At 37.3% G+C, this 22,101-nt stretch overlaps 1 protein-coding gene across 1 annotated transcript in view; it reads left to right on the plus strand.

The window, feature by feature from the left end:
- The window catches only part of tmem94 (transmembrane protein 94), a 55,114-nt gene extending 36,103 nt beyond the window's left edge, over positions 1-19,011 (plus strand). Inside the window, exons 17-32 of the mRNA XM_059324140.1 lie at positions 238-340; positions 606-814; positions 920-1,101; positions 2,084-2,216; positions 3,051-3,166; positions 3,530-3,629; positions 3,807-3,915; positions 5,464-5,656; positions 6,521-6,598; positions 6,997-7,082; positions 7,299-7,380; positions 8,272-8,432; positions 9,302-9,396; positions 9,492-9,585; positions 11,910-12,080; positions 13,179-19,011. Coding sequence (XP_059180123.1) covers positions 238-340; positions 606-814; positions 920-1,101; positions 2,084-2,216; positions 3,051-3,166; positions 3,530-3,629; positions 3,807-3,915; positions 5,464-5,656; positions 6,521-6,598; positions 6,997-7,082; positions 7,299-7,380; positions 8,272-8,432; positions 9,302-9,396; positions 9,492-9,585; positions 11,910-12,080; positions 13,179-13,251 — 1,985 coding nt within the window. The 3' untranslated portion in view covers positions 13,252-19,011. The remainder of the gene's footprint in view (positions 1-237; positions 341-605; positions 815-919; positions 1,102-2,083; positions 2,217-3,050; positions 3,167-3,529; positions 3,630-3,806; positions 3,916-5,463; positions 5,657-6,520; positions 6,599-6,996; positions 7,083-7,298; positions 7,381-8,271; positions 8,433-9,301; positions 9,397-9,491; positions 9,586-11,909; positions 12,081-13,178) is intronic.
- Positions 19,012-22,101: the final 3,090 nt, after the last annotated feature.

A 22,101-nucleotide genomic window follows, 5' to 3' on the forward strand; every position in this document is an offset into this window, starting at 1 on the left:
CATTTTCAAGCCAATATCGGCCGATACCAATAACGTGCACCCCTTGTTTTTATGAAATAATAATTTAAAATTATCCTTCTTAATTGTACTTGTTGCATTTTACTATGTTAATTGTCCTTCTTTTGTCCCTTTTTTTGCTCAAATAGCAGAGTAGGTTGGAAAGAGAGTTAGTTTTTCTGTTTTAATGATGATAATCATTCACTCGGCCTGTCGTGACCTTTGACCTTTCTGTTGCAGATAATGTCCAGATGCTGTCTCATGGCTCGGCCGACCTCATCCTGGAGGCCTGCACCGACTTCTGGGATGGAACAGATATTTATCCCCTCTCAGGCTCAGACAGGTGCAGTATGGAGCTCTCTATTCAGTTTCACTTTGTTGTATCTCCATCAATCTCTCCGAGATTTTATCCAGGGTGCGGTTTGTGATCACAGTCTGAGTTCCGACAGCTCTGCCCATAGATTCAATCATCTCAGGCAGCCTTATGGGGCTTTGGACAGCTGTCACCGTTTTCTGTCTATCTCGATAAACCAGAGCAAAGCCTAATCCAATCAGCAAAAGACTTTCTCTTATTTATATTTTTCCTCTTCTCTCCTCTCCTGTTCTAGGAAGAAGGTTCTGGACTTCTACCAGCGTGCCTGTCTGTCAGGTTACTGCTCAGCTTTTGCCTACAAGCCCATGCAGGTCTCCTTATCCAACCAGCTGAATGGGAAGTGTGTGGAGCTGGCCCCGGGGCCCTGCCTCTTCTCCGGGGTGGAGCTGCCCTCCACCATCTCCATCAAACACAGCTCCTGTAGGAACAGCTGGAGCTCTGACGGTACCACTTATCCACACATGAATTGCAATAATGGCAGCAATAATACACGTTTTTCTCACCTTTCTGTCCCGTTTGTTGTCCTTGTCTGCCCCTCCTGGTCTCCAGAGGGAATAGGTGAGGGTGTGGAGCGGGAGGACTGTGTCCAGGCCCTCAGTGGGCAGATCTTCATGGGAATGGTGTCGTCCCAGTTCCAGGCCAGACTGGACACGGTCCGCCTCATCGACGCCCTGGTAACCGCTTGTATCCGCTTTGTTTACTTCTCCATGGAGGACGAGCTCCGCAGCAAGGTGAATATACATAAAACATGGACATTCAGTCAGTCGTACCGAGCAAGGTTATTATAGTTAACGAAATAATGAAAACTAGAAATGAAAAAGCTTAAAAACCCTAAATCGCCGGAGCACGACTTCTTCATGACGTAGAAACAAAGTATCATGTTTCCCTACTGTCAGCTTCCCTCTAAAGTTTTGGCTTTTCCAGAAGTTTCCATGTCCAATTTATTGCGTCAACTCTTTTTCAGCAAAGGCAAAAATCACCACGACCAAGTGTAGTAACATGATTTTACTTTTTTTTGTAATTTTTAAAATTTTGCATTGTGCAATTCAACATTTTGAATGCAATCTTTTGTGTTCAATGTTTTTTGTGTGATTTTTTTGGTTGTTTTTTTTTTTCATTTTTTTCACTTTTTTGTGTTTTTGTGTATTGTGGTTTTTATGTGTTTTAATGTTTTTTGTATTTTTTGTGCTTTTTTGTAAAAAAAAAATTTTGTTTGTTTTTATGGGTTTTTTTTAAAAAAAATGTGTTTGTTTTTTATGTATGTTTTTTGTGTCTTTTTTATTTGTGTTTTTTTTGTAATGTTGTGTGTGTTTTTGTGTATTTATTTCTTTTTCAAAATGTTGATCCAGTAAGTCAAAATGACAAAATAATAATCACATGACGTTAAACTGAAAAAGATGATACCAGCATGGCATGGTGATCATTATTTAAGTTACATATACAGGCAGAATGAAATAGAGTCAAAAAACAACAAAATAGCCCCAAACTCCAAAGGGTTAACTGAAATAAAATCCTAAAAAAAATATATTTTGAAGAGTTTTTAAGTTAGAAACTTGTCTGTAAACATCATATCAAGACTTATAAATCCATGAAAAATGCATAAGAAAATGTACAAATAAAATAGGATGTATGGAAAAATGCATTCAAAATGTCACAATTACTCAGCAAATGTGTGAGTAATGAAGCTGTGTGGCTACTTCTGTGTCTTTGCAGGTGTTTGCTGAGAAGATGGGTCTAGAGACAGGCTGGAACTGTCACATCTCTCTGACTCCAAACGGAGACAGTCCCTGTGACGGAGCTCCGTCCAGCCCCAGTCAGGGCTCTCTGCACGAAGACCTCAACCAAGGTACCAACTCTAACATTCACTTTCATCCATTTCACACTACAGGACTCTCCTCCTTGTCTGCTGGTTCCAGCTGTTCAGTATGTCAGTGTGGATTTCCATTAAGGTGAAGATTAAGACTCCCTTATTAGTTCCACAATGAGGGAATTCAAACCGGATTCCGGGCCGGATTCACAAAAGTGTTAAGTTATAACTTAAGAAAATTCTTAAGAAAAAGTAAGATGTTCCTAAGAATGTTCTTAATGCTAATCACCATTTTTTTCTTAAGAATTTTCCTATTTCTTAGGAACTACTTAGTTTTCTCACTTAGGACGTTCTTAGATTTTTAACTTTAGATCCTATAGAGTCTTTATTGTCTAATTAAGACGTGATCAGACTTTGGGATTTGTCAGAAAAGACACAAATGACCAAAAAAGACACAAATTGACCACAAAATGACCAGAAAAGACACAAAATGACTAAAAAAAGACACAAAATGTCCAAAAAAGACACAAAATGACCAAAAAAAGACACAAAATGACCAAAAAAGACACAAAATGACTAAAAAAAGACACAAAATGACCAAAAAAGACACAAAATGACCAGTAAAGACACAAAATGACCAAAAAAAAGACACAAAATGACAAAAAAAGACACAAAATGACCAAAAAGACACAAAATGACAAAAAAAGACACAAAATGACCAGTAAAGACACAAAATGACCAAAAAAAGACACAAAATGACATAAAATTAAGCAAAAAAGAACTCAAAATGACTGATAAAAGACACAAAATTACCACAAAAGACACAAAATGACCTTGCCGACCCTTATTTGTCTCTGACCCGTGTGTGAACAGATTCCCGGGATGAAGCAGAAGGTCCTCTGCTGCCGGAGGAGGAAGCTCACTCTGACCTGGCTAGTTTCCAGCCCACAGACAGCGACGTGCCCAGCTTCCTGGAGGACTGTAACAGGGTACGTGACCTTTATTAACAGGGTACGTGACCTTTATTAACAGGGTACGTTACCTTTATTAACAGGGTACGTTAGCTTTATTAACAGGGTACGTTACCTTTATTAACAGGGTACGTTACCTTTATTAACAGGGTACGTGACCTTTATTAACAGGGTACGTGACCTTTATTAGAACCAGGGGGGATACTGCTCACTTCTCCCTATAATAGAGGAAGTGTTAGTTAGGACCAGCAGGAGATGGATTATTGCTCTAAGATGATTATTTGTGTGTACTGCTCAAAATTTCTCTGATAAAGAATAACATTTGTAAAATGTTTTTTCTGTCTTTTTTCCTGTTGTGTTTCTGTCCCTGCTCTCTCTCAGGCCAAGCTACCTCGTGGCATCCACCAGGTTCGTCCACACTTGAAGAACATTGATAATGTGCCTCTTTTGGTGCCACTCTTCACTGACTGCACCCCTGACAGTGAGTCTTCTTCATCTCCTTCACATACTAAAGCCGTGTTTCCACTAGGGGGAAAAATGGCCACCGGGAAAGTCTCAAAGTGTCTTCTTTCTGTATCGTCTTCATTATTAGCCCCTGAACAGTGACATCAGTTCTAAAGAATATGTTGATATTGACTCTAATGTTTCCTCCTCTCAGCCATGTGTGAGATGATGAAGATCATGCAGGAGAACAGGGAGGTTACATGCTGTCTGGGAAGCTCTGCCAATTTCCGCAACAGCCGCCTGTTTCTACAGAGTGACCTCAGGTACACACACATTCATAATGAACTCTACCTGTTGATCTATTTCAGTTAAATTAATGGTGTCATACCATTGTTGCTCTGTGCCCATTATGTGGACTATGCAAAACAGGGATGCTGATTCTTGCCTTTGTAAACTTATTGAATAAGGGTGTTTCTGTTACAGTCTAATACCCAGAGTGAGGAGGGTCTCACTCGCCAAAACGCCCCTAATTTGAATATGAGTCGTCCGGAGCGCTCTTTTGACGGGACTTTTTTTGTCCCTGTAGAAGAGCGGGGCCGTTTTTCTCACCTGAAAAAATCCTGGTTGCTGATTGGATAGAACGCTAAGCAAGATGTGACGTAGTACTCGACGCCGGTGAAGCAGTGTTGCCAACTTAGCTTCTTTGCTATATTTAGTGACTTTTCAGACCCCCTTAGCGACTATTTTTCAAAAAAAGTGACTGGAGACAAATCCAGCGACTTTTTCTGGTGTTATTGGAGACTTTTGGAGACTCGTTCTTACTCTTCTTAACGAGCCGCCGAATCGGCACAGTCCTCCTGCAGCAGTCTCTCCCAGCTGCAGAGCCGGAGGGGATGTTAACCCCTTAGCGTCCAGTCTGCAAATTGCTTATAGGCTAACAGTTAGCTCTGTAGCAGTACAGTGTGTATGTGCTAACAGGCTAACAGTCAGCTCTGTAGCAGTACAGTGTGTATGTGCTAACAGGCTAACAGTTAGCTCTGTAGCAGTACAGTGTGTATGTGCTAACAGGCTAACAGTTAGCTCTGTAGCAGTACAGTGTGTGTGTGCTAACAGGCTAACAGTTAGCTCTGTAGCAGTACAGTGTGTATGTGCTAACAGGCTAACAGTTAGCTCTGTAGCAGTACAGTGTGTATGTGCTAACAGGCTAACAGTCAGCTCTGTAGCAGTACAGTGTGTATGTGCTAACAGGCTAACAGTTAGCTCTGTAGCAGTACAGTGTGTATGTGCTAACAGGCTAACAGTTAGCTCTGTAGCAGTACAGTGTGTGTGTGCTAACAGGCTAACAGTTAGCTCTGTAGCAGTACAGTGTGTATGTGCTAACAGGCTAACAGTTAGCTCTGTAGCAGTACAGTGTGTATGTGCTAACAGGCTAACAGTTAGCTCTGTAGCAGTACAGTGTGTATGTGCTAACAGGCTAACAGTTAGCTCTGTAGCAGTACAGTGTGTATGTGCTAACAGGCTAACAGTTAGCTCTGTAGCAGTACAGTGTGTATGTGCTGCTGCTGCAGGAGGTGTTCACTTAGCGATCTCTGTTTGTTTACAACAAGCACCGGACACTCTGTGCACAGTTAGCGATGCCGGTTAATTCACGATCACGATGTTTACGATCTGTGGAGACGCTGTGCATAATTAGCCATGCTGGTTTGTTTATGATCAGCTGCTGACGTTGTGCACAGTTAGCGATGGCGGCATTTATGCATTTATGTTTAGAAATGTCTTCTTGCAACATATGTATTTTGTTCCTTTAAGGGCAGAGTTCAGAGGTAAAAATCAGTTTGCCCATACCTCTATCTCTAACTCTCCGTCCACAGCATCGCTCTGGACCCTCTGTACCCGTCTCAGTGCTCGTGGGAGACGTTCGGCTACGCCACCGGAGGAGGATTTAACGACAGAGACGCTGAAGGTCTGTCTCCTCTCAGACTGTCGGGTCAGCTCAACAGTCTGGGCTGCTCCGTCACCTTCCACCAGGGAGAGAGCGTCAGCATGGTGAAGCTCATAGAGCAGGTCAGACACACAGACACACATCACACTCAGCCAGCCACAAAGCTTGTTAAATATATATATATATATATATATATAACAGGTATATAACATATATATATATTTAACAGGTTTGAAGAACAACTGAACTCTATGGAGTCTTGGGCTATTGTCCATTTTTGAATTATTTTCATGTCTTTGTAAGTCATTTTCTTTTTTTACTCATTTTGTGTCTTTTGGTGTCTTTTTTGTCATTTTGTGTCTTTTTGTGTCTTTTTTGTCATTTTGTGTCATTTTGTGTCTTTTTTTTGGTCATTTTGTGTCTTTTTTTAGTCATTTTGTGTCATTTTGTGTCTTTTTTTAGTCATTTTGTGTCTTTTTAGTCATTTTGTGTCTTTTTTAGTCATTTTGTGTCTTTTTTGTGTCATTTTGTTTCTTTTTTTGGTCATTGTGTCTTTTTTAAGTCATTTTGTGTCATTTTGTGGTTTTTTTTGGTCATTTTGTGTCTTTTTTTAGTCATTTTGTGTCTTTTTTGTGTCATTTTGTGTCTTTTTTTTAGTCATTTTGTGTCTTTTGTGTCATTTTGTGTCTTTTTTTTGGTCATTTTGTGTCTTTTTTCAGTCCTTTAGTCCAACATAAAATGTGATTTTGAATCTTTTTTTTACTTTCAAAACACTATCATGCTCAATAAAGAATTGTAAATGTTGCAAATGTGCATTAATTTCAGAGTACACTGAGACATTAAACTGCATCATTTTCAATTAAATTCTGGAAAAGTTGGTGTGTTCTAAAACTTTTGACCAGTAGTGTATATATATATATATATATATATATATATATATATATATATATAAAACATATAACAGCCGTGGGGTGGATCTCTTCCAGGCTCGACACACAACCTACGGCATCCGCAAGTGCTTCCTCTTCCTGCTGCAGTGTCAGCTCAGCCTGGTCATCATCCAGGTGAGAAATATGGATCTTTAGGCTGCACTGGGCTGGATTTTTATGGAAAACAATGTGTGTGCATGTGTTTTTAGAACACTTATGATATTGAATAAATAAACCCTTTGATGCACAACATGGTCTAAAGTGACCCGACTAAGTTTTTATATTCTATGTCTTTGCAATAAATTAATTTCATCATTCAGTATTCCAGGTTTTCCTCAAATAACTTGTTTTTGATCATCATACATCCTAATTTTTTGTTTTCATTTCTTACTTTTTGGATAAAACCCCTTTTTTTGTCACTACTCTTCTAATGCACAAGCTCATTTTTGACCTATGTTTTTGACCCATGTTGTGCATTAGAAGGTCTTTATATGTTGTGCATCAAAGGGTTAATGAAGCCTTTTTCTCTGCAGTTCTTAGCCTGTGTAGCCCAGCTTCCTCCTCCCATGAACACCACTGACATCCTCTGGCTGTCCTGCTTCAGCTGCCCACTGCTGAGGTACACACACACACACACACACACACACACACACACACACTCTGTTATAAAGACATATTTAACACACAGTTACATTCCTTGTATGCATTAGTACACTTCAATCAAGTAAAAATCTATCAGGTTTATTCTGATTCTGATAATAATGAATGAAACAAACAACACAGTGTTATTTTTGTTGTGTTGTACATGCTGATTGTGTGTTTGTGTTGTTAACAGTGTGTCATTCTTGGGGAAGCCTCCAGACAGTTCAGTCATGACTGTTGCTACAGGGAAGAACCTCAATGCAATCCCAAGAAAGGTAAGATCACAAATCAGTCACAGCTTTTAGATATGCTGCTCATTTGAACACTTTCTTTGCTGGCTGACTATTAACCAGTGTATAATGCTGTACTGTAGACTCATACCTCCACAAACGGCACAGCATGGTTATTATAGTTAACGAAAACTAACGAAATAATGAAAACTAGAATTGAAAAAACATCTTCGTCAACTGAAATAAAAAGTTAATAACCTTATTGGGATAATCCAAAGAAAATAAAGGCAACATTTATTATGACCTCTTTGAATCTCACACCCAACACATAGACCATTACAGTCATCATCAGACTAGAACAACAAGGACACTTAAGAAGTTAAAAAGAAAATAAGTTGGTAGGTAAGATATAGTGGCAGGATGATGATAATTATACTGATCATATGATGGTAATAATGTTATTGTGACTAGACAGTATATAATAATAGCACAGTATATATAAAGTATATAATAATAATAAGGCCAGTATAATAATGGTAGTATAATAGTAATGGCAGCAACAGTATATGTATATAAAATGAATAATAGTAGTAGTAGAAGTAATAATAACATAGCAATGTGTCATATATTTAGCCTGTGCAGGGTGTGTATACATACATACATAACATAATATATAATATGTAAACATGTATAAATATATATTTATAAATACACAAGATTTGACATAATATGATATATTGTACTGGCATTATATATGCATATAAATACTTGACTATACAAGATATACATACAATAGATAATATACTAAGAGTATAAGAATATGTAAATAAGAATGTGCAAAAGGACAAGAATATTGTATAGATACAGTTTGTAAATGGACTGAAAAGAAAAAGTTAAAGCCTTTAATTTCCTGAGTCTTGGTCCTGTTTGTTCCAGACCCAGAACTACTTCCTGGGCTGTTTCCTGTTGAAGTTCGGTCTGACGGTGTGTTCCTACCTGTTGGGCTTCGGCTTCACCATGCAGGCCGTCCTCAGGAGCAGCAACTCCACCTTAGCTGACAACTCCACCGTCACCAGCCTTTATATCCTCCAACCCAGGTAGGAGGAGCTCCGCAGCCTCGCTGTCATTACACCAACACTTGGTCCATTCACTCACAGCAACTAAACATTAGAATATCATAAAAAAGATTCATATATAGATTCATTACACATAGAGTGAAATATTTCAAGCCTGTTTTTCTTGTAATTTTGATGTAAAAGGAGGCTCTTTTGGTCATTTTGTGTCTTTTTTGGTCATTTTATGTCTTTTTTTGGTCATTTTATGTCTTTTTGTCTTTTTTTTGTCTCTTTTTTTGTCATTTTTTTGTCTTTTTTTGTCATTTCACATCCTTTTTTGTAATTTTATGTATTCCCTTGGTATTTTGTGTCTCTTGGTAAATTTGTGTCTCTTTTTGGTAATTTTTGTGTATTTTTTGTGTCTTTTTTGTCATTTTATGTATTTCCTTGGTATTTTGTGTCACTTTTGGTTATTTTATGTCTCTTTTTTTGGTCATTTTGTGTCTTTTTTTGGTAATTTTATGTATTTTCTTGGTAACAAAGGACAATAAATCCATTTAAACTCAGTCATTTTATAGACTACAGGTACATCTCAAAAGATTAGAACATCATGAAAAAGTTCAATATTTTTTGTCAATCATTTCAGAAAGTGAAACTCATACATTATATAGATTCATTACACATAGAGTGAAATATTTCAAGCCTGTTTTTCTTGTAATTTTGATGATTCTGGCTTAGAGAGAGAAAAAAAAATATTGAACTTTTTCACAATATTCTATTTTTTTTAGATGTACCTGTAAATCAAGGTTATTTCAGGATGATCTAATTCCAGAAACAATAGAAGTATTGTGTAAAGTAAACAGAGAACATAAAGGTTTGTTTAATGAATGTTTTGTTCTGTGTGTCTGCAGCTCTTCTCCTGATGCTCCTCAGTGGTTCGGTGACCTGTCCAACGGGCTGCTGCTGACCCAGAAGGTCATGGCGGGTTTCCTGGTCCTCCACACAGGTCTCACTCTGACACAAGCAGCATAATGATGGTTGAATCAGTCATGTTTTATCATTATTCCAGTTAATCTCCTCCTCTGTCTGTTTGTCTCCTAGTGGTGATCTCTCTGAGCTACGTCCATCGCTCCCAGCCTCTGTGGAGGAAGAGTCCTCTCAGCAACACCTGGTGGTGTCTCACCGTCCCTGTAGTGTGAGTCAGACTTATAATACTTATACTTATTGGATATTATACTATAGAATACAAGTTCTACATGTGCTGTACATATCTATGCTTTTATATCATATTATTTTTACATTACATTACATTACATTACATTACATGTCATTTAGCAGACGCTTTTGTCCAAAGCGACTTACAATAAGTGCATTCAACCTGATGGTACTAGACATAGACCACAGGAATCAAGTAAGTACATAACTTTAAGAGCTAACTGTCATTGCTAAGGAGTGCTATATGTTAAAGAAGAAAAGAAGAGAAAAGAAGAAGAAAATTTTTTTTTTTTTTTTTTTTTTTTTTTAATATATATATATCTGTTAGGTGACCATGACTTAACCGAGGTATTGTTGGAAGAGGTAGGTCTTCAGCCTGCGGCGGAAGATGTACAGGCTGTCTGAGGTCCTGATGTCGGTGGGGAGCTCGTTCCACCATTTGGGAGCCAAGACAGAGAAAAGTCTGGAAGAGGTTTTGAGGCGAGTTGACCCACGCAAGGTGGGAGTCGCCAGCTGTTTGGCTGATGCAGAGCGGAGAGGACGGGCAGGGGTGTAGAGTTTGACAAGGTCCTGGATGTAAGTAGGACCTGAACCGTTAGCAGCAGAGTACGCCAGAGCTAGAGTCTTGAAGCGTATCCGCGCAGCCACTGGTAGCCAGTGGAGGGAGCGGAGGAGAGGTGTTGTGTGTGAAAATTTGGGAAGATTGAAGACCAATCGAGCAGCTGCATTCTGGATGAGTTGTAGAGGTCGGATGGCTTTGGCAGGCAGACCTGCCATGAGGGAGTTGCAGTAGTCCAGGCGTGAGATGACCAGTGCCTGGACCAGGACCGGAGCTGCCTTCTGGGTGAGAAACGGGCGGATTCTCCTGATGTTATGCAGCAAGAATCTGCAAGATCTGGTGGTGGCGGTGATGTTTGTTGAGAGGGACAGTTGGTTGTCAAGAGTTACGCCAAGGTTTTTGGCGGTTTCTGTGGAGGCAACCACTGTGTCCTGGACAGTGATGTGGAAGTCAGTGGTGGGAGAGCCTTTCCCTGGGAGGTAAAGTAGCTCAGTCTTTCCCAGGTTGAGTTTGAGGTGGTGCGAGGACATCCACTGGGAGATGTCGGCCAGACATGCAGAGATACGTGCTGCTGCACGTGTTTCAGACTGGGGAAATGAGAAGATTAGCTGGGTGTCGTCGGCATAGCTATGATAGGAGAAGCCATGCGAGTGGATGAGGGAGCCAAGGGAGTTGGTGTAAATCGAGAAGAGGAGCGGACCAAGGACCGAGCCTTGAGGGACCCCGGTGGTGAGTAGACAGGGTTCTGAAACAGAACCCCTCCAAGTTACACGGAAGGTGCGGTCCTTGAGATAGGATTTGAGCAGAGAGAGGGCGGAGCCAGATACTCCCAGGTGATGAAGGGTGGAGATGAGGATCTGGTGATCCACAGTGTCAAAAGCTGCAGAAAGGTCCAGTAGAACCACAACAGATGAGAGAGAGGCCGCCTTCGCCTTGTGAAGCTGTTCAGTCACAGCGAGAAGGGCAGTCTCTGTTGAGTGGCCCTTCTTGAAACCAGACTGGTGAGGGTCAAGGAGGTTGTTCCCATGCAGATAGGAGGACAGCTGATTGAAGATAGCCCGTTCCAGAGTTTTGGAGAGGAACGGCAGGAGAGAGACGGGTCTGTAATTGTCCACTAAGGATGGGTCGAGGGTGGATCTCTTTAGGAGAGGATTCACCCTCGCTTCCTTCAGAGAGTTAGGAAAGCAGCCAGTAGTCAAGGAAGTGTTGACAAGATGGGAGAGGAACGGGAGGAGATCAGGAGCAATAGACTGAAACAGGTGGGAGGGAATAGGATCCAGCTGACAGGTGGTAGGACGGGCAGAGGTTACAAGGCTGAGCACTTGAGGAGGAGACAGTGGAGTGAATGCTGAGAGGGAGGGAGACACTGATGGGGAGGGAGGAGAGGCAGGTTGTGAGACTGGATGGGTAAATGACGAGCGTATGTCCTCAATCTTCTTCAGGAAATGGTTGACAAAGTGGGTTGGTAGGAGGGAGGAGGTAGGAGGGGGAGTTGGAGGGACCAGGAGGTTTGTAAAGATGGAGTAGAGCTTCTTGGGGTTGGAGAATGAGGATTGGGGTTGGAGAATGAGGATTGGATTATTTGTGTGTGTGTGTGTGTGTGTGTGTGTGTGTGTGTGTGTGTGTGTGTGTGTGTGTCTGTGTCTGTCTGTCTGTGTCTGTCTGTCTGTCTGTGTGTGTGTCTCCTATTGAGCATGTCTCTCTTTCTTCCAACATCTCCACCTTCTCTCCATCTCCTCCTCCAGTCTGCTGAGTCAGCTTGTTCAGGCCACGGTGGATTACCAGTTATGGCGGGACCAGAGCAGCACGGTGACCTTTGACCTGAGAGACATCCCCCTACTGGCCTGGCTGCTGGTCTCTGTGTCCCCGCTGCTGGTGGTGCTGGTCAACGAGGTGGTGAAGCTACATGAGATCAGGTACCAAACGCAGTTCTTAATGGACAAATAGTTATATTATATATATAGAACAGGAATTAAAGAGCAATGTTGTAAATAGGTTGAATCCAATGATGGAATAAATTAATCCTTAAACAACAAATGTTGGGAAGGGGGTTATTATTTGGTATAAGACTACAGGTACATCTAAAAAAATTAGAATATTGTGAAAAAGTTCAATATTTTTTGTCAATTATTTCAGAAAGTGAAACTCTAAGCCAGAATCATCAAAATAACAAGAAAATCAGGCTTGAAATATTTCACTCTGTGTAATGAATCTATATAATGTATGTAGGTGTACCTGTAATCTGTGTAAATGGATTTATCGTCCTTTGTTACCAAAAAAAATACATAAAATAACCACACAATTACCAACAAAAGACATAATTACCAAAAGAGACACAAAATATCAAGGAGATACATAAGATAACCAAAAAAGGATGTAAAATTACCAATTAAGACACAAAATGACCAAAAAAGACACAAAATGACCAAAAAAAGACACCAAATTACCAGCAAGAGACATAGAATTACCAACAAGAGACATAAAATATCAAGGAAATACATAAAATAACCAAAAAAGGATGTAAAATGACCAATTAAGACACAAAATGACCAATTAAGACACAAAATGACTAAAAAAAGACATAAAACGACTAAAAAAAGACACAAAATGACAAAAAAAGACACAAAATGACTAAAAAAAGACACAAAATGACAAAAAAAGACACAAAATGCCAAAAAAAAAAGACACAAAATGACTAAAAAAAGACACAAAATGACTAAAAAAAACTGAAATGACTAAAAAAAGACACAAAATCACACAACGTAACCAAGAAAAGACATAAAATGACCAAAAAAAGACAAGAAAAACAAGCTTTTAATATTTCACTCTACCTTTAATGAATCTATATAATGTACGAGTTTCACTTTCTGGAATAACTGACAAAAGATATTGAACTTTTTCATGATATTCAGATTTTTTGAGATGTCCCTGTAGTCTTTAAATGTCTCTCATGTGATTATATATCCGTGTCCTGATCTCCAGCTCTGATTTTTGTCCTCTTCGTTCCGTTTCAGGGTGCGAGTTCGATACCAGAAGAGACAAAAGCTCCAGTTTGAAACGAAGCTCGGGATGAATTCTCCCTTCTGAGGTTCTCCCTCTGAGGAAACTGGTACTGTTGGCAATACTTGGAACTTTAGTTCTGGAAAGACACTGCAGAGCCCCGGTAACCCCGGTAACCCCGGTAACCCTGGTAACCCCGGTAACCCCGGTAACCCCGGTAACCCTGAGGCCCAGCAGCACTGCAACTATCAGGTGGAGCAGAGCTCAAACACGGTCACAGTGGGGGCTTTATCACACAAATGTTCTAATTCTGGGTCTGTTTTCTTATATATGAAGGGCAGGGAAACTTCCAAAGCATTGATTTTTTTCCGTTTTAATAGAAAAGAGCCAAAAATGAGCAATTATTTATTGTATGGTTTTAGTTATTTTTAACGGCATGAGGAATGTTTTTCTGAAGAGGTTTTTTTATGCTTTCTCACCATCAACATGTCTGTTCCACATCTGCATGGCCCAGACAAAAAATATGTTTTAGAGAATTTAATTTTAATGTCACTCATGGAGACACACACATTTAAACAGACTTCATTCACTGGAAACACACACAGAGCTGTAACGAAAAGTAACCGCACTGCAGAAAATGTGTCTAAAAACCAGATAAAAACAGTAAATCTGAGGGAAATGATCTTGCTGCATGGACAGATAATTTACCTTGACAAGATTTCTTAAATTAAGATTATTAAATCTAGAAATAAGCATGTTGAACACTTAAAATAAGAAATTAACTCTTAAAAAAAGATAAATCATCTAACACTTCTAAATCTAAAGTTTTTTTAAGAAACAAATAATTGTCATTGCACTCTGCTTGGGCCAGTACATCGCTGCTTGCAGCTTTAATTTGATCTATTTTGTACATTTTTTGTCTTTTTTGGTCATTTTGTGAACAAAAGAAGATGTAAAAAGACACAAAAAAGACAAAAAAAACAACACAAAAAGACGTAAAATGACCAAGAAAGACATAAAAACACAAAAAACCACCAAAAAAAAGACACAAAAGATGTAAAATCACCCAAAAAAGACAAAAAAAACACCAAAATGTCTTTATATTGGGAAGAAACAAATAGATGTGTTGGATGATTTATCGTGTTTTAAGAGTTAATTTCTTATTTTAAGTGTTCAACATGCTCATTTCTAGATTTAACAATCTTAATTTAAGAAATCTTGTCAAGGTAAATTATCTGTCCATGCAGCAAGATTATTTCCCTCAGATTTACTGTTTTATCTGGTTTTTAGACACCATATTTTTTGCAGTGTGCATTGAATTATGGCCGGTCATTAAAACAGACTTCATTCACTGGAAACACACACAGAGCTGCAAAGAAAATCAACTGTAGAGTCCCCGAAGCTTCAATAATAATAAAATGAATGTTTTATTGTGAGATGGATAATCACATGACTGTATAAAATATACAAAAGGAACAATAATGTATATTGTTGGTCAATTTATATATTTTAATCCATATATTTTACACAGTTTATTCATAGGAATATTTATTTCATAGTGGTCGTTGCTTGGCAACTACAGAATAAAGGTGTAACTCTACCTCTGGACTAAAAAATGTGACAAAGTAGAAACTAAACCTTTCTGTCATTTTGAGCCACATTTTAATCTTCACTGTGATCGCCTGCAAGACAACCTTCAACATTATTTTATGGTGTTTTTTGTGCTTTTTTAATTTCTTGAGCTAAGCCAAGCCGGTTGTAATAAGGATTCACTTGAATCAGTCACGTTTTCTACACGTAGAGCTCTTAGGGGTGCACCGATTTTGTGCAATTTTCTGGCCGATCACCGATTTTTAAAAAGCCTGACCTGCCGATTCTGATTCTGATTTTGGCCGATACCGGTTTTTTTAATAACTCACAGCTGAACCTTCAATGTTTGAATCTTATTTTATTGAGAAACGATAACACAGCAGTATTTATCTTTAACAAATATCTATTTTGTCAATTTTTTGTCTTTTTTGGTCATTTTGTGAACAAAAGAAGATGTAAAAAGACACAAAAGACCAAAAAAGACAAAAGAAAACCCCTACAAAAAGACGTAAAATGACCCAAAAAGAAACAAAATACGTAAAATGACCAAGAAACACATAAAAACACACACAAAAAAACACAAAGAAGACACAAAAGATGTAAAATCACCCAAAAAAGACAAAAAAACCCACCAAAATTTCTTTATCTTGGGAATAAAACAAATAATTGTCAGGTCACTGCAAATAAAGGAAATCACAACGTCTGAGGTAGTTAATAAAACATTGAACTTAAAATAAATAGCAACAATTTACAGGATAAACTAACAAAATAACTGCAACCATAAATAAAGTGTCCTGAGTTTCTGGTTCCATTATAATACAACAAACATACAACTCAGTCATGCAGAAGGACGTGTACGTGCAGACGCACTTTCAGACCTTTGTGGAGGAAGATAAAAACGGTTTGACGTCAAAGAATCGGCAGCAAAATGAAGGAAATCGATGCTAATCGATCAGCCGGCCGATCAATCGGTGCACCCTCATATAGCTCCATTTAAATGTTTACTGTACTCACATTAATCACTGAAGAATGTTCCAGCATGATGTTTTAGAGCCACAGCCGGCTGTGCAGAGGTCTTAGTGAGTCCCTCCCCCACAGATAGAATAATAGAATATATAATAATAGTGTTTATTCTACCAGTCTGTTGAAAGTTGCTTCATATGATTCAGTTGCCTTTCTTCTTTTCATCCTGTTGGCTTTTTCAGTCCTCAATACTGTGCAGTGTTTCCCTCAGAGTTAGACTTTACTGGTATTAATGTGCTTTTATGTTAAATTATTTGTGTAATATTTGTCTTACTTGAAAAACAACAACACATTATTGCCATAAAAATTATTATTTTAATATTTTTTTAAATATTTATTTACTTATGGCTTTACATTTTACACACACCAGTTGTAAAACTGTCTAAAACCAGTTTGATATTAAGCCAAACACCGTAAAAGGCCGAATTTTACCAGCAGGTGTTTCGCTCCAGAGTGGAACATAATGGGACTGACTCCAGGCCACTGCTGTAATACACCTATAAGCCTGTTTACTTTTTTCTCACTCTGCCACGTCTCATCTGGTCAAACCAAAATCACATGAAAGTGTGCCACCAGAAACTGAATTTGAATCATTTATATTTGAATTTGAATTGCGTAACTTGAATAATTGCATTAAAAAAATTGAATTTGAATCACATAATTTGAATTTGTATTGTTCAATTTGAATCATTGCGTCGAAAAACTGAATCTGAATTGTAATTTGAAATTTAATTTATTAGTTTGGAACTCACAATTCAAATTCAGTTCGCAAAATCCAATTTTCAATTTTATGCGAAGAACATCTGGGTAGTTGAGGCAAAGCAATCGAGCACAGATACACAGATCGCCTCTTCGGCCAATCAGCACCTCCGTTTTTTGTTGCCAATTGTTGCCACAGATTTGGGTTTGGATCCTGATTGTGCATGTGTCAATGTATGAGTAATCAATAGTGTGAGTGAATGAAAAAACAGGCCAACAAGGGGTTAAATTAATCAATACGCTGCGTAGCTCAATCACAGGTGGTGTAAAAATGCTAAAATGCTAATAAACCTTGTTGGTCCACTCCAGTAAAATCTCTCTGTGGGAAACTCTGCTCTTTGTTTTCAAATATAGAAAAAAAATGTAGTTTAATAGATTTAATTGATTGATTACCCCTCATTTCATATTTAATCTGCTAACCATCATATTCCTGAGATTTTGTTTTTATCCCCGTTAATGAATTAATGTGCAGCAAACGTCTGTATGACTGGCGGTCTCTGACAACCAGAGCAGCCTTCTCTGTGGTGCTTCTTCATTTAGACCGACATGACTTTAATATCACTACTGTAAACATAAGTGAGATGAATTATGATGCATTTACTAGTAAAACATTTCATTAATTCTACTTCAGTCACTCATTAAAGCTTTTTATATATACTGTCGTGCTTGGAAGGTCCTAAGGCAAAAATGATGGTCCAGAATTTTTTTTTTTTGGTTTGTGGTTTATTACATTCAGGGGCGTTACAGTCCAGTATTTTTTTTTTCCAGAAAATGTATTATATCCCAATATTTATATTGATATTGTGGTAAAAAAAAATCATATTTACTGTTCATCATTTTCCCCCCAGATTTTTTTAAATGCAAATTTAAGTCACATTTATATATCAAAGTTTTTACCCCACAAATGTAATAAAGCCCACAAACTTAATACATTTTCCACAAACTTAATAGCCGCTTCCTACTTCAATTGTAACATGAGATTTCCCACAAATGTAATAACTTTTACGTTTGCAGGGACGTTTGTGGGGAAGTGAAAATATTCAACTTTCAATATTGTAATAAGTTCCCACAAATGTAATAATGCAATGAATAATGGTCGTTGTGGTGGTGGTTGTTGTTGTTGTATAGGCAAACGAACAAACAAACAAATATAATTATCATTATTATAACCAATATTGAAAGTTGAAGATTTTCACTTCCCCACAAATGAAGTAAGTCCCTGCAAACTTAATAGTTATTACATTTGTGGGAAATCTCTTGTTACGTTTGTAGTCGGCAGCAGCTTTTACGTTTGTAGAAAATGTATTATGTTTGTGGGATTATTGCATTAAAAGCTGCAGATTTTCATTACGTTTGTGGTTTATTACGTTTGTGGGCATTGTTACATTCGCGGGCGTTACAAGTCACCTGTATTTTAAACAAATTTGCAGGCAGTCAAGTGGACAAAAACACAAACGGTGTTCCACATGGCGGGATGTTGGGGACCCTGAAGTTCTGGAATTTGTTGGTTTTCCAGCCTTGATTCTGTTTTTTTTTTTAAACAAATTTGCAGGCAGTCAAATGGACACAAACACAAACGGTGTTCCACATGGCAGGCTGTTGGGGACCCTGAAGTTCTGGAATTTTTTGGTTTTCCAGCCTTGATTCTGTTTTTTTTTTTAAACAAATTTGCAGGCAGTCAAATGGACACAAACACAAACGGTGTTCCACATGGCGGCCTGTTGGGGACCCTGAAGTTCTGGAATTTGTTGGTTTTTTTCCAGCCTTGATTCTGGTCCAAGTAGTCTTTGCAGGATTTTAAAGGGGACTTGTGAGCTCAGTATCTGTGAATGTCCCGGCTACGGCTCTGTTTCACCTCTTCTAGCTGCTGTGTGTGCCTGTTTTAGTGATTTTATTGCTACAAAGCTCTTTTTTTTAAGCTCTACATTTAAAGTGGGGGAGGGATAAAAGTACAAATAAAGACGTGCTAAAAGCACAACATGGTTTTACGGCACTAAAGTGAGCATGAAACTACTGAAGATGGTTTTATGACAAACATCACAATGCAAGAAAACATTTATGATTTTTTATTTATTTCGCCCTGTTTTCTATCATGACACACATACGGACTATGCTGCATGAATAAGATCCAGTGAATGCTCTCGTCTTGATCAATGTTCAACATGTTTGCAGGAGTTTTACTGTTTTCTGTACGACTCAAAAGGACTCCGTGAAGCCTGAGCTTCATACTGTGTGTTATTATCAGGCTTGGTGACATTATCACACACACACACACACACACACACACACACACACACACACACACAGCTGAAGCCTCTGTCGGTTAATGTGTCGGGAGGTGATGGACTATGATTACACATAGTTGTTCACAAGATACATAAATGTATATTTTGTATTTTTTAAAGTGTTTATGTTCAGGACTTTTGACAAATTTGTTTGTGTATTATGTCATGTTAATAAAAACGCTCTTATTTATGAGACTGTGTTATTGAAATGTTGTTGCACACAAATTTAATTAAGTAGTAAGAGAGAGAGATAAAAAGAGGTTTATTGGAAGCAAGGTTATTATAGTTGACGAAAATGAGATAACGAAAACTAGAATTGGAAAAACATTTTCGTTAACTTAAATAAAAAACAAACGAGTTTTTTAAGAAACAATAACTAACTGAAACTGTATTTTGTGGTTACAAAAATAACTAAATTTAACTAAATGTAATAACTTAACTAATAACTAAAATTATAGTGAAAATGTCCTTCGTTTTCGTCTTTGTCACCTTTTTTCATACGTAAACCTTTTTGGTTGATATGAGTGTGTGGAAGGTCCCTTTAATTACTTTTTTTGTGTAATTTTGTGTCTTTTTAAAAAAATATATTTTGTGTCTTAAAATATTTTTGTCTTTTTTTAATAAGTTTGTGTCTTTTGGTAATTTTGTGTCTTTTTAGTAATTTTGTGTCTTTTTGGTAATTTTGTGTCCTTTTAAAATAATTTTGTGCCTTTTTTAATAGTTTTGTGTCTTTTTGGTCATTTTGTTTAAGTAATTTAGTGTTTTTTCAATCATTTTGTGTCTTTTTTGGTAATTTTGTGTCTTTTTTGGCCATTTTGTGTCTTTTTTTTGTAATTTTGTGTCTTTTTTTTTTAGTCATTTTGTGTCTTTCTTGGCCATTTTGTGTCTTTTTTTGGTCATTTTGATCCTGCCTCCAGCGGCCCCCAGGTAATTAGAGTTTAAGACCCCTGTCCCAACATTAATGAAAGCCATGGGGGGTCAGAAAACTAAAAATAAAAAAATCACCTGACTTTCTACATGAATACACCTGGACAAAGACGTCTTCAGTACAAATTCTCATTTTATTCATTTTCAGGATGATGCAGAATTTCATGGAAATATTAATAAAAAGTAACATACAACCATCAACATTAAACAGAGGAATCAATAGTTGTCAAACTTAGTTTTAACACCTCACAGTCTTAGATATTCACCCAAATCTTCTCCTATGTGAAATACTAGGAAGAACTTTCTGAGGTCTGTTTATAAAGACAAATGCAGAAATAAAGATGGCTTTTCTTTAACGGCCTGTAGTTTGGCATTGAACCAATGATGAATTCATCTCAGTGAATCCTCTATAAGGTGCATATAAATTAGAGAGAAAGGGAAATAAAAGGAAAATGTCCTCTTCCTGACAATAAATCCAATTTATGATTTCTGAGAAAAATCGGTTTCAATAAACTTTGGTGATACAGAATAACTTGACTCACAAAGACAGACGATCATGTGAAACTAGAGAGTTTTGCAGCAGTAAAAAGATTTAAATAAACAACAATAAAGCCAGAGTTATGTTGAATGGAGTCTCTGTGAGTGAGCTGGAATAATTTAAATGATGCATTATATAACAAAAAGTCAAAGAAATCATAAAAAATTGTTACACTGGACAATTTATTATTCTGTTTTCTCTTATTCTGTCTCCCAGTGATCACAGTTTGCTGCTTTAACAGATTCAATTTACTGACACCAAGGTTATAATAGTTTTGGATTTTGTCATTAGTTTTAGTTTTAATTTTGTTGTAATTTTTTGTTTTCAAAATCAGTTAGTTTTAATGAGTAGAGACTAGAAAATATTGGAGGATATTACATACTGCCAGAATGTGTAAAAAAACATACGAAAATAATATTTTGAGAAAAAAATTTACGAGATTAAAGTGGCAAATCTACGAGAAAAAAATGCACAGATTTATGAGATTTAAAGTGGTGAATCTGGGAGAAAAAAGTAGTTTTTTCCCACTTTAAATCTCTTAAATCTGCGACTTTTTTTCTTGTAGATTTGCCACTTTAATCTAGTCAATTTGCAACTTTTTTCTCGAAATATTACCTGAAGTTACCAAAATACAGTTCTTTGCCCGATAAAGGGTTAAAGTGGCAAATCTACAAGAAATAAAGTCGGAGATTTAAGAGATTTAAAGTGGCAAATCTGTGCAAAAAAAGTCGCAGATTTACGAGAAAAAAGTGGGGAAAAAGCAACTTTTTTCTCACAGATTCACCACTTTAAATGTCATAAATCTGCACTTTTTTCTCATAGATTTGCCACGTTAATCTAGTAAATTTGCAACTTTTTTCTCGAAAAATTACCTGAAGTTACCAAATATAGTTCTTTGCCTGATAAAGGGTTAAATATGTTCATAATATTTCATTATTATTCCAGTGGCACACTCCAGACTCTTCCTCTCTTCTCCAGTGTTAGTCTGTCTAACATAGATCCTTTGTTTTGAAATGAGTTGTAACAGGCCTCGGTTCTTCCCGTTCTCTGAAAACACACATTAACTTACAGTAAAATCATTTAATAACACCCTGAGGTGAACTTTAAGAGTCACAGCTGATACAGATTTTTTTCTCCTCGCTTTGTGCCGACCCATCATCATCATGTGGGACTAAAAACTTTGGTAAAATCATGTCAGAAATATGCTGCTTTAAATAAAATAAACAGTAACACTTTATATTAAGGAACACATATTCAACATTAATTAGTTGCTTATTAGCATGCAAATTAGTAACATATTGTCTCTTAATGAGTCATTATTCAGTAGTTATTAATGCCTTATTCTGCATGGCCTTATTATACAACCAGTAAGACATTAACTAAGAGTTTTCCCTCAATAACCTCAGAATTATTGCTAATTAGTAGTAAGTAAGGAAGTTGTTGTGTATGAGTTATGATCTTAATATGCTTTATTTTATATGGATTTTATAAGGAGGAAGTTATGTAGGAATAAACTATATTCATTAACCCTCCTGGGCTCCTTTTCGACTCCAAATCATTTTCATCATACCATTAATAAAGGTTCACTTTCATAGAATTTCATGACATTTTCAGCAGATGTGTCCCTCTGCACCCTTTATAGATAATATACATTTCAACTTTCTTCATACATTTCTACGTGTTTTATACATTTTTATAGCACCCATGCTCCTCAGGGGTCAAAAAGGACCCCATGACATCAGACTGTTTTTAGGACATGTAGAAAAAAATTATTACCAACTCTTTTTTTCACCTTTTAACTCTATGGAGTCTTAT

This window comes from Centropristis striata, chromosome 21 (assembly GCF_030273125.1).
Source record: "Centropristis striata isolate RG_2023a ecotype Rhode Island chromosome 21, C.striata_1.0, whole genome shotgun sequence".
Lineage (NCBI taxonomy): Eukaryota > Metazoa > Chordata > Actinopteri > Perciformes > Serranidae > Centropristis > Centropristis striata.